Below are 13514 nucleotides of genomic sequence, written 5' to 3'. Positions count from 1 at the left end.
TGTGTGAGTAATGAGGAAATGTCAGAAAACAACAGATATCATTTTGGGGCTCTTCCTACTTTTGGGGGGCTTTCATCAAATTAATCCAGGTAAACTCATCAGCTATCTGTTGAATGCCTATTCTGTATGAGATCCTGAAGGCTTGGGGACTAAGGTCCCAATGACCCACAGTTCTTGATCATAAAAGGCTCATCATTCAATAAAGGAGGCCGCATTCTGGTCATTTGCTGTGGCGCTGAAGCTGTGGGTGTTGTAAGAGATGGACTGATTGACGAAACGCTGTAGGAACTCAGTGAAGGGAATGATACCTTCATCCCTTAGGGAATGATAAGAGGAGGATTTTCACTGGAGAGAAAATAATGCAGTTCACCCTTGGAGGAGAAGGCAGATTTTAGTGGCGAGAAGGAGCAGATCCTCTAGGGCTAAGAGGTTGGGCAGAGGCGTGAGAGCTTGTAGGTGCATCGTGAGGTCAGAGTGTAGAGCGATTGTGCCCACTTGGCTGCAACATGGCACCCCGGCTGGGGCTGTGACAGGAGAGAAGACTAGAGTGGTTTGGATATGAAGATCCTTTATCTCTGCTCCGTAGAATACGGAGCGTAGTAAGTGACTTTGAGCATTGCTATGTTTTAGAAAGAGGATATGATGTCGCCCTGAAGCTGAAGTTACAGTATAGACAGCCTTGGAACTGTTAATGGCACTAACCGGTGGGCAAGAGGAAGGATGGAGTGAGGAGAGGAGGGGCCCCCACTTGTAGAGTGACGGAGAACAGAGGCCAGTTTGCGCTGGCCTGAGGGGTGAGTGGGGAGGGAAGGCTAGAGATGTAGAAAAAGATTCTTATGAAGTCTGGTGGCCAGGGGAAAAAGAGACAGGCAGCAGGAGGACCAGAGAAAGGTTTTATTGGATGGAATGGGAAGGTACATGTTTGTGGGTCCCAGGAGTCTGCAGGAGAAGAAAAAGACAAATGGGATTGGAATTTGGCACAAAGATACTCTTCGGTTACTCTTCGTACCTTGGAAACTCATTCATTCTCATGTTTCTGTACTTAAACAAGCTGAGGAAGCATCGTGCCTGCACTGAGGTTGGCTAGGCCAAGACACATAAGCGGTCTGTGGGAAGTCCTAGTCTGAGTGGATGGCCCAGGTCAGTGAGGGCACAATGATGAATTAACGGGAGATAGGTGTGAAATTCAACAGGAACTTGGGCAAAGTCCCTATTTCTGTGTGAGAGGAAAGGAGCCCTCTTCACACAGGAAGTGGCACTCGTGAGAGGCTTTGGAAAATGAGTAAGAATTTGTCAGGCAGAAGAAGTGGGGAAGGGACTCGGTGCAGGGAACAGCAGGAGGGAGAAGGAATAGAGGTTTGCCAGACTGCTCAGGAGACCAATGAGGCATGGGAAGACTGAACGTGGTGCGTGGTGAGGCCAGAGGCATGAGGAGGCTCTAGAAGCATGTAGGAATAATTGGGATAGATAAGGTTCATTTCCCAAAGCTTTATCCTATACGTAATGGGACACCGTAGGTTTTTGAAGAGAAGAAAGTAAAAGAAAGAGAGGGATTTGAGTCTCTGAAAGCAGACTAGCTCCGAGGGTCTGGAGGTCAAAGGCAGAGAGCTCAGCTGAAGGATTCTTAGAATAGTGTAGAATAGAAGCTAATAAATATTTGGACCAAATAGTGGTTTTATGTATGAAGGGGTAGATTGAAGATGTTGGGAGTGGTGAAGGGTGTCTGAAAAAGGTGTGTCGGTTGAATTTTGAATTTGAGAGGACGTGTTGCACCTGAACAGAATATGTTCCATTGGAAGAAGTCTGACTGTCCGACCATCCACATAGATGTCCCACGTACACCTGGCACTAAATCTATTCCAAATGGAAATGATCACCTCTCCACAGATTTTCCCCCTCCTGCCTCAGGGATGGTGAGGTCATCTGCCTCCAGGTGCCTGAGCCAAAAGCCGTAGAGTCATCCTTAATGCTTCCCTCTTTTTAAGCAAGTCCTAAGCACTGCAGATTCCATCTCCTCAAATACCACCCCCCAACCCTGTATTTGGTGGCAGTGCTTTAACTCGGAGCACTGTGATCATTTGCGTGGATTCCAGAAACAACCTTCTCACGGTTTTGACGTCCCCGGCAGCAATGTCTTAATAAATGTATGCCTAATCTTGCCTCTCTCCGTTTTCAAACTGGCCAGGGGCTCTCTATGGCCCTCAGGCTCAGCTACAGATTCCTTCTCGCCTTGGCTAAGCGTTCTGTGACGTGACCGGGTCCCCATCCCTACCCCGGCCAGGCTTCCCATCACCTGCCATCTTTCCAGCCTACGGTGGCCAACTCAAGGTCTCCAGGGACCAACAAGGCCCTTCAAGGGTGTGTGGGGATTGAGTCCAAAGATATCCAAATTCAAATTTGTTAAAAAAAAAAAAAACGAGGGTCCCCTTGGCATCCCGTATTGCACACTGCCGTTCTGTTTGGGAGAATGTTCTCCTTATCTCCTTCATCAGGTAGTAGCTGTCCCTTGAAGAATTGGCTCCAGTATCGCTTCCTCTGGGAGTCCCTTAGAGACTTAGTTCTCCATCGTGTAACACATGCCCGTGTCTGTCCCAGCACTTCCTGTCTTCATTGCCTTCAGGTGGTTTTTTTTTTTTCCCCCAGATTTGTTTATTTATTTATTTGAAAGCGAGCATGTGTAGAGGGAGAGGGAGAGAGAGTTAGCGTCAGCCCATCGTGGGACTTAAGCTCATGACCCTGAGATCACCACCACCTGAGCTGAAACCAAGAGTTGGACGCTTAACTGACTGAGCCACCTGGGCACCTTCCCACCCCATCTTCAGTTTTAAGTCATCTTCTCCAGTCAGCTCCAACTTCTTGAGACGAGGGGAATATACTTTTTTTCTTTTTTCTGGGTTTCTCCAGCACTTAGGGAAGGGTTAAATACATAGTATTTAAATTATGAAGAAACATAATAAAAGGCAAAAATTTTAGGTAGATTGGTGTCTCCCCCCCCTTTTTAAAAATCGTTGTAGTGACTCATTAATTTTCATTGAGACTGAAGAGCCAGAAAAACTCTCAGTTATGAAAGCGAATTATGTAAACAGATTCCATCCTGCTGACTGTTGCTCAGATAACCACCCACAACATGCACCTCCTAGTGAGGGGTTGGGAGTATAAACCAGAAAAGCTAAGTTGTACAGAGCTGAGATTTAGATGTAGGTAATTGATGCTCAAGCCACATAGAAGGTATCTAGGCTAATCTGTGACTCAAAGAAACAAGCTGTACAGTAAGTCCTTCTCCCAACCCTCACTTTTTGAGGCATAGCCAAGATCCTTGAAATGGTCAGTTGTTCTATGTGGTGTTGGCTTGGTCCTGTCTTCAACCTTTTTTCCTGGTAGAGATCCTTGCACGCTAAGTGGATGGGTCACATGTAGACATAGCAAGAGAGACTTTATGCCTCTGCACGAAAGGTACTGATTCTATTTTACTTACAAAACAAACAATAGCAGTTATTTTCTTTTCACTCAGGCACATTAGAAATGAGTAATTCGGGGGTACCCGGCGCCTCAGTCTGTTAAGCATCCCACTCTTGATTTCAGCTTAGGTCATGATCTCAGGGTTGTGAGTTGGAGACCCATGTTTGGCTGCACACTGGGCATGGAGTCTGCTTAGGTTTCTCTCTCTCCCTCTGCCCCTTCTCCCCAACTTGTGCATACACACACACTCTCTCTCTAAAAAAAAAGTAATTCCAAGGGGAGAGCTGACACAACATTAAAAAGTGACAAATTGATGATGTGATCCTATAGCACAACAAAGTAACCCATGGTCTCGTAACACAGCCAATAAGCAGTATTTTGCCATGACTGTTCCTCCCAAAGAAGAGATAAAATTTTAGATATGCCATTCAGCAAAATTTGAAAATACTCACAATTTCATCTTGATGACTCAAAGTGTAGATAGTTCGGGGCTTCACATTGGCATGCTTCAGTCCTCAGGAAATTATACTTATTTAAACATATAATTGCCTCAGAGATGCCAGATAGATGAGGACTTATTGCAATGAGAAGCAAGTTTCAAAGAGAGAATCCAAATCATGAAGTGATGATACAGAAAACTCATTGATTGGTTCACTCATTCAGCAAACACTTTGGAAGAATTACTCTGGCTTGGATGGCTGGAAACCAAAGAAATCAAATGGAGGGTACAAAAAATACTGATTCATGGTTTGTCTCCCTCTCCGATTTACCCCAATTCACTTTTCCTTTCCTTCTCCTAATGTCCTCCATGTTTGTTTTGGAGGGGAGGGCGTGGGGGGGATGGGTGAGCCTGGTGGTGGGTATTAAGGAGGGCATGTATCGCGTGTGGTACTGGGTGTGGTGCATAAACAATGACTCTTGGAACACTGAAAAAAATAAAGTAAAATTGAAAAAAAATACAGATTCAAATAGATACTTGCATCCCTATGTTTATAGCAACATTATCAACAATATGGAACAAAAATTATGGGAAGAGCCCAAATGTCCATTGACTGATGAATGGATAAAGATAATGTGGTGTGTGTGTGTGTGCGCGCGCGCGCCTGCGCGTGTGTGTAACAATATTACTCAGCCATAAAAAGAGTGAAATCTTGCCATTTGCAATGACATGGATGGAACTAGAGTGTACTATGCTAAGCGAAATAAGTCAGTTGGAGAAAGAAAAATACCAATTGATTTCACTCATATGTGGAATTTAAGAAATAAAATAGATGAACATAAGGGGGAGAAAAGAGAGACAAACCATAGAACACTCTTAATTATAGAGAACAAACTGAGGTTTCCTGGAGGAGAGGTGACTGGGGGATGGGTTAGATGGGTGATGGGTATTAGGGAGGGCACTTGTTGTGATGAGCACTGGGTGTTGTATGTAAGTGTTGAATCTAAATGTAGAATGTAAATTCTACTCCTGAAACTAATTTTACACTATATGTTAACTAACTAGAATTTAAATAAAAACTTGGAAGAAAGAAAAAGGAAATCAAGTGGCAGAAGATCCTAGAACAGTTTTGTGACACTAACCTGTTCAAATACGAACCTTGACTTCCTTGATACAGCTCTATTATACCCTATTATTCCTTAAAGTACAAAACATTAAAAACTCTTGAGTACAGTTCCTTTACCTCTTTGGTTAGGTTTATTCCCAGGTATCTTATGGTTCTTGGTGCTATAGTAAATGGAATCGATTCTCTAATTTCCCTTTCTGTATTCTCATTGTTAGTGTATAAGAAAGCCACTGATTTCTGTACATTGACTTTGTATCCTGCCACGTTGCTGAATTGCTGTATGAGTTCTAGTAGGTTGGGGGTGGAGTCTTTTGGGTTTTCCACATAAAGAATCATGTCATCTGCGAAGAGAGAGAGTTTGACTTCTTCATTACCAATTTGGATACATTTTATTTCTCTTTGTTGTCTGATTGCTGTTGCTAGGACTTCGATTACTATGTTGAACAAGAGTGGTGAGAGTGGGCATTCTTATCGTGTTCCTGATCTCAGCGGGAAGTCTGTAAGCTTTTTCCTATTGAGAATGATATTTGCTGCGGGTCTTTCATAGATTTTATGAAGTTCAGGAATGTTCCCTCTATCCCTATACTTTGAAGCATTTTAATCAGGAACGGATGCTGGATTTTGTCAAATGCTTTTTCTGCATCAATTGAGAGGACCATGTGGTTCTTCTCTCTTCTCTTATTGATTTGTTCTATCACATTGATTGATTTGCGAATGTTGAACCATCCTTGTAGCCCAGGGATGAATTCCACCTGGTCATGGTGGATAATCTTAATAATGTGCTGTTGGATCCTGTCTGCTAGGATCTTGTTGAGAATCTTAGCATCCATATTCATCAGTGAATATTAGTCTGAAATTCTCCTTTTTGGTAGGGTCTTTGCCTGGTTTGGGGATCAGGGTAATGCTGGCTTCATAGAAAGGGTCTGGAAGTTTTCCTTCTGTTTCAATTTTTTGGAAACAGCTTCAGGAGAATAGGTGTTATTTCTTCTTTGAAGGTTTGGTAGCATTCCCCGGGGAATCCATCAGGTCCTGGACTCTTGTTTTTTGGGAGCTTTTTGATCACTGCTTCAGTCTCGTTACTAGATATCGGTCTATTCAGGTTGTCAGTTTCTTCCTGGTTCAGTTTTCCAGGAATGCATCCATTTCATCTAGGTTGCTTAGCTTATTGGCATATAACTGTTGATAATAACTTCTGATGGTTGTTTCTACTTCCTTGGTGTTAGTTGTGATCTCTTCCTTTTCATTCATAATTTTATTAATTTGGGCTTTCTCTCTTTTCTTTTGGATTAGTGTGGCCAATGGTTTATCGATCTTATTGATTCTTTCAAAAAACCAGCTTCTAGTTTCATTGATACGTTCTACTGTGTCTCTGGTTTCTACCTCATTGATCTCAGCTCTAATCTTGATTATTTCCCTTCTTATGTGTGGAGTTGGTTAGATTTGTTGTTGATTCTCCAGTTCTTTAAGGTGTAGAGACAGCTGGTGTATTCTGAATTTTTCAATTTTTTTGAGGGAGGCTTGGATGGCTATGTATTTCCCCCCTAGGACCGCCTTTGCTGTATCCCATAGGTTTTGGATCGAAGTGTCTTCATTCTCATTGGTTTCCATGAATTGTTTAAGTTCTTCTTTGATCTCGTGGTTGATCCAAGCATTCTTTTTTTTTTTTTTTTTTTTTTTTTTTTTATTTAATGCTTTATTGTGTTTGTTATTTTTGATGCACAAAACTACCATCTTTATTTATTTTTTTTTTTTCCCAATTTATTTATTTTCAGAAAAACAGTATTCATTATTTTTTCACCACACCCAGTGCTCCATGCAAGCTGTGCCCTCAATAATACCCACCACCTGGTACCCCAACCTCCCACCCCCCCGCCACTTCAAACCCCTCAGACTGTTTTTCAGAGTCCATAGTCTCTCATGGTTCACCTCCCCTTCCAATTTACCCAAATTCCCTACTACTCTCTAACGCCCCTTGTCCTCCATGCTATTGGTTATGCTCCACAAATGAGTGAAACCATATGATAATTGACTCTCTCTGCTTGACTGATTTCACTCAGCATAATCTCTTCCAGTCCCGTCCATGTTGCTACAAAAGTTGGATATTCGTCCTTTCTGATGGAGGCATAATACTCCATAGTGTATATGGACCACATCTTCCTTATCCATTCATCCGTTGAAGGGCATCTTGGTTCTTTCCATAGTTTGGCGACTGTGGCCATTGCTGCTATAAACATTGGGGTACAGATGGCCCTTCTTTTCACGACATCTGTATCTTTGGGGTAAATACCCAGGAGTGCAATTGCAGGGTCGTAGGGAAGCTCTATTTTTAATTTCTTGAGGAATCTCCACACTGTTCTCCAAAGAGGCTGCACCAACTTGCATTCCCACCAACAGTGTAAGAGGGTTCCCCTTTCTCCACATCCTCTCCAACACATGTTGTTTCCTGTTTTGTTAATTTTGGCCATTCTAACTGGTGTAAGGTGATATCTCAATGTGGTTTTAATTTGAATCTCCCTGAGGGCTAATGATGATGAGCATTTTTTCATGTGTCTGATAGCCATTTGTATTTCTTGATTGGAGAAGTGTCTGTTCATATCTTCTGCCCATTTTTTGATGTGTTTGTCTGTTTCGTGTGGGTTGAGTTTGAGGAGTTCATTATAGATCCTGGATATCAACCTTTTGTCTGTACTGTCATTTGCAAATATCTTCTCCCATTCCGTGGGTTGCCTCTTTGTTTTGTTGACTGTTTCCTTTGCTGTGCAGAAGCTTTTGATTTTGATGAAGTCCCAGAAGTCTATTTTCGCTTTTGTTTCCTTTGCCTTTGGAGACGTATCTTGAAAGAAGTTGCTGTGGCTGATATCGAAGAGATTACTGCCTATGTTCTCCTCTAAGATTCTGATAGATTCCTGTCTCACGTTGAGGTCTTTTATCCATTTTGAGTTGATCTTTGTGTACGGTGTAAGAGAATGGTCGAGTTTCATTCTTCTACATATAGCTGTCCAGTTTTCCCAGCACCATTTATTGAAGAGACTGTCTTTTTTCCACTGTATATTTTTTCCTGTTTTGTCGAAGATTAATTGACCATAGAGTTGAGGGTCCATATCAGGGCTCTCTACTCTGTTCCACTGGTCTATGTGTCTGTTTTTATGCCAGTACCATGCTGTCTTGGTGATCACAGCTTTGTAATAAAGCTTGAAATCAGGTAAGGTGATGCCGCCAGCTTTATTTTTGTTTTTCAACGTTTCCTTAGCGATTCGGGGTCTCTTCTGATTCCATACAAATTTTTGGATTATTTGCTCCAGCTCTTTGAAGAATGCCGGTGGAATTTTGATCGGAATGGCATTAAAAGTATAGATTGCTCTAGGCAGTATAGACATTTTAACGATGTTTATTCTTCCGATCCAAGAGCATGGAATGGTCTTCCATCTTTTTGTGTCTTCTTCAATTTCTTTCATGAGTGTTCTATAGTTCCTCAAGTATAGATCCTTTACCTCTTTAGTTAGGTTTATTCCCAGGTATCTTATGGTTCTTGGTGCTATAGTAAATGGAATCGATTCTCTAATTTCCCTTTCTGTATTTTCCTTGTTAGTGTATAAGAAAGCCACTGATTTCTGCACATTGACTTTGTATCCTGCCACGCTGCTGAATTGCTGTATGAGTTCTAGTAGTTTGGGGGTGGAGTCTTTTGGGTTTTCCATATAAAGAATCATGTCATCTGCGAAGAGAGAGAGTTTGACTTCTTCATTACCAATTTGGATACCTTTTATTTCTCTCTGTTGTCTGATTGCTGTTGCTAGGACTTCTAATACTATGTTGAACAAGAGTGGTGAAAGTGGGCATCCTTGTCTTGTTCCTGATCTCAACGGGAAGGCTGCAAGCTTTTTCCCATTGAGGATGATATTTGCTGTGGGTCTTTCATAGATAGATTTGATGAGGTTCAGGAATGTTCCCTCTATCCCTATACTTTGAAGCGTTTTAATCAGGAACGGATGTTGGATTTTGTCAAATGCTTTTTCTGCATCAATTGAGAGGACCATGTGGTTCTTCTCTCTTCTCCTATTAATTTGTTGTATCACATTGATTGATTTACGAATGTTGAACCATCCTTGTAGCCCAGGGATGAATCCCACCTGATCATGGTGGATAATCTTTTTAATGTGTTGTTGGATCCTGTTGGCTAGGATCTTGTTGAGAATCTTAGCATCCATATTCATCAGTGATATTGGTCTGAAATTCTCCTTTTTGGTATGGTCCTTGCCTGGTTTGGGGATCAGGGTAATGCTGGCTTCATAGAAAGAGTCTGGAAGTTTTCCTTCTGCTTCAATTTTTTGAAACAGCTTCAGGAGAATAGGTGTTATTTCTTCTTGGAAGGTTTGGTAGAATTCCCCAGGGAATCCGTCAGGTCCTGGGCTCTTGTTTTTTGGGAGATTTTTGATCACTGCTTCAATCTCGTTATTAGATATCGGTCTATTCAGGTTGTCGATTTCTTCCTGGTTCAATTTTGGTAGTTTATATTTTTCCAGGAATGCATCCATTTCATCAAGGTTGCTAAGCTTATTGGCATATAACTGTTCGTAGTAACTTCTGATGATTGTTTCTACTTCCTTGGTGTTAGTTGTGATCTCTCCCCTTTCATTCATAATTTTATGAATTTGGGATTTCTCTCTTTTCTTTTGGATTAGTGTAGCCAGTGGCTTATCGATCTTATTGATTCTTTCAAAAAACCAGCTTCTAGTTTCATTGATACGTTCTACTGTATCTCTGGTTTCTCCCTCATTGATCTCAGCTCTAATCTTGATGATTTCCCTTCTTATGTGTGGAGTTGGTTTGATTTGTTGTTGATCCTCCAGTTCTTTAAGGTGTAGAGACAGCTGGTGTGTTCTGGATTTTTCAATTTTTTTGAGCGAGGCTTGGATGGCTATATATTTTCCCCTTAGGACCGCCTTTGCTGTATCCCATAGGTTTTGGACCGAAGTGTCTTCATTCTCATTGGTTTCCATGAATTGTTTCAGTTCTTCTTTGATCTCCTGGTTGATCCAAGCATTCTTAAGCAAGGTGGTCTTTAGCTTCCAGGTGTTTGAGTTCCTTCCAAACTTTTCCTTATGATTGAGCTCCAGTTTCAAAGCATTGTGATCTGAGAATATGCAGGGAATAATCTCAGTCTTTTGGTATTGGTTGAGTCCTGATTTGTGGCCCAGTATGTGGTTTATTCTTGAGAAGGTTCCATGTGCACTTGAGAAGAATGAGGATTCTGTTGTTTTAGGGTGGAATGTTCTGTATATATCTATGAGGTCCATCTGGTCCTACTCGAGGAGCTACAGAACATTCATGAAAGAAATTGAAGAAGACACAGATGGAAGATCATTCCATGCTCTTGGATTGGAAGAATAAACATTGTTAAAATGTCTATACTGCCTAGAGCAATCTATACTTTTAATGCCATTCCAATAAAAATTCCACTGGTATTTTTCAAAGAGCTGGAGCAAATATCCAAAAATTTGTGTGGAATCAGAAGAGACCCCAAATCGCTAAGGAAATGTTGAAAAACAAAAATAAAACAGGGGGCATCACATTACCTGATTTCAAGCTTTACTACAAAGCTGTGATCACCAAGACAGCATGGTACTGGCATAAAAACAGACACATAGACAGTGGAACAGAGTAGAGAGCCCAGATATGGACCCTCAACTCTATGGTCAAATAATCTTCGACAAAATAGGAAAAAATATACAGTGGAAAAAAGACAGTCTCTTCAATAAATGGTGCTGGGAAAACTGGACAGCTATATGTAGAAGAATGAAACTCAACCATTCTCTTACACCGTACACAAAGATAAACTCAAAATGGATAAAAGACCTCAAAGTGAGACAGGAATCCATCAGAATCCTAGAGGAGAACATAGGCAGTCACCTCTTCGATATCAACCACAGCAACTTCTTTCAAGATATGTCTCCAAAGACAAAGGAAACAAAAGCTAAGATGAACTTTTGGGACTTCATCAAGGTCAAAAGCTTCTGCACAGCAAAGGAAACAGTCAAGAAAACAAAGAGGCAACCCATGGAATGGGAGAAGATATTTGCAAATGACAGTACAGACAAAAGGTTGATATCCAGGATCTATAAAGAACTCCTCAAACTCAACACACACAAAACAGACAATCATATCAAAAAATGGGCAGAAGATATGAACAGACACTTCTCCAATGAAGACATACAAATGTCTATCAGACACATGAAAAAAATGTTCATCATCACTAGCCATCAGGGAGATTCAAATTAAAACCACATTGAGATACCACATTACACCAGTTAGAATGGCCAAAATTAACAAGACAGGAAACAACATGTGTTGGAGGGATGTGGAGAAAGGGGAATCCTCTTCCACTGTTGGTGGGAATGCAAGTTGGTGCAGCCACTTTGGAAAACAGTGTGGAGATTCCTCAAGAAATTAAAAATAGAGCTACCCTATCACCCTGCCATTGCACTCCTGGGTATTTACCCCAAAGATACAGATGTAGTGAAAAGAAGGGCCATCTGTACCCCAATGTTTATAGCAGCAATGGCCATGGTCACCAAACTGTGGAAAGAAACAAGATGCCCTTCAATGGACGAATGGATAAGGAAGATGTGGTCCATATGCACTATGGAGTACTATGCCTCCATCAGAAAGGACGAATACCCAACTTTTATATCAACATGGACAGGACTGGAAGAGATTATGCTGAGTGAAATAAGTCAAGCAGAGAGAGTCAATTATCATATGGTTTCACTTATTTGTGGAGCATAACAAATAGCATGGAGGACAAGGGGAGTTGGAGAGGAGAAGGGAGTTGAAGGAAATTGGAAGGGGAGGTGAACCATGAGAGACTATGGACTCTGAAAAACAATCTGAGGGTTTTGAAGGGGTGGGGGGTGGGAAGTTGGGGGAACCAGGTGGTGGGTACTAGAGAGGGCACGGATTGCATGGATCACTGGATGTGGTGCAAAAACAATGAATACTGTTACGCTGAAAAGAAATTAAAAAAAAACTCTTAAAGACTTTTTTTTTTGGGGTGTGTGTGTGTGTGTGTGTAGGATTTTAAATATGGAAGCAAAAGCATTGTCCAAGTATATTTGTATGGAGAGCTTTGATTATGGAGTGATCAGAGTGGTAACTGTTGTCATTTTGTTTGTTTGTTTGTTTGTTTAACATTTGAGGGCAGGGCCCACTTAGGTGGGAAAAATTGCCATGGAACATGAGTAGCCAGGAGCTGGATTAACTTAGAAGGGGCATCGTGGTAGCAACAAGTAGCCAAAACAGAGACATGTGGATGTAGTCAGGACGGTGGCAGATTTGTCATGTGGTGGGGTGAAGAAGAGTGTCTACTGTTAGGTTGGACATCAAGATCACTGACCAGGAGAGTCAAGTGAATTTGGACACAAAGCAGGACATGGAACTGGCCTGATGGTACAGAGATTCATTCCCAGGCACTGGGGTCCCAGGCTGGGCTACAGACTAGGTTTAATGGGACCTGTCTATAAGCTTGGGGTACTGTGAGATCACTTGTTAACTTTGTTTTTGTGTCTCAATTTAATTTTTGTTCTTGGGTTTAGTATCTTAAATTTCTGGATCAACTCTCAGAAAAAATGAAACTGGACCAGATGGCTGCTGAACTTGGCTTTGACATGCGTCTGGATGTAGTTTTAGCTCGCACGGAGCAGCTGGTCCGTCTCGAGAGCAACGCAGTCATTGAAAACAAGACTATTGCCCACAATTTACAGAGAAAGGTAGGGGATATTGAAACTTGCTGGTGCTGAGAGAAGGGATTGCGGAGAGACTTAAATATTGAAAAATAATGTACTCCTTCCAATTTGCGACTGTAGTGAGGAAACATACAAATACATATTTAGAATTTGAGTCTCTGTTTCAAGTCTGAGGGATGGTAAGTATATCAGCCAAGGTGATGTGTGACCATGAGTAATAGGGATCCCAACTAAAAGTGGCTTAAATGACACGAAGTGGTCCCCCCACCTCACATAAATTTCTGGAGGTAGGCGGCTCAGGGCAAGTGTGGCAGGTCTGCTCCGTAAAGTTTTTTATTTTATTTTATTTTATTTATTTATTTGACAGAGAGAAATCACAAGTAGACGGAGAGGCAGACAGAGAGAGAGAGAGAGAGGGAAGCAGGCTCCCCGCCGAGCAGAGAGCCCGATGCGGGACTCGATCCCAGGACCCTGAGATCATGACCCGAGCCGAAGGCAGCGGCTTAACCCACTGAGCCACCCAGGTGCCCCTGCTCCGTAAAGTTTTCAAGGAGCCCAGCTGATTTCAGTCCATTAATCTCCCACTCCTGGAGTAGTCCACATCCTGAAGTTTCATAATGGTACCTAGAATCATCATGTCTGTGTTCCAGATAGAAGTTTAGAGCAGAAAGGGATGATGAAGAGGGATTCAATAGAGCATGTGTGAGCAGTCTTTTGATGGAGGCTTCTAGAATTTTCTGTGTGAGCT

The 13514-nt window shown here is 41.9% G+C and overlaps 1 protein-coding gene across 1 annotated transcript in view; it reads left to right on the top strand.

Annotated features, from left to right (window-relative positions):
* CCDC170 (coiled-coil domain containing 170) overlaps positions 1 to 13514 on the top strand; it is a 78908-nt gene that overhangs the window by 46768 nt on the left and 18626 nt on the right. Inside the window, exon 8 of the mRNA XM_044243943.1 lies at positions 12617 to 12790. Within this exon, the coding sequence (XP_044099878.1) occupies positions 12617 to 12790 (174 nt within the window). The remainder of the gene's footprint in view (positions 1 to 12616; positions 12791 to 13514) is intronic.

The sequence above is a fragment of the Neovison vison genome, chromosome 1 (genome assembly GCF_020171115.1).
Source record: "Neovison vison isolate M4711 chromosome 1, ASM_NN_V1, whole genome shotgun sequence".
Taxonomy (NCBI): domain Eukaryota; kingdom Metazoa; phylum Chordata; class Mammalia; order Carnivora; family Mustelidae; genus Neogale; species Neogale vison.
This window is presented reverse-complemented; position numbering and strand designations above follow the sequence as displayed.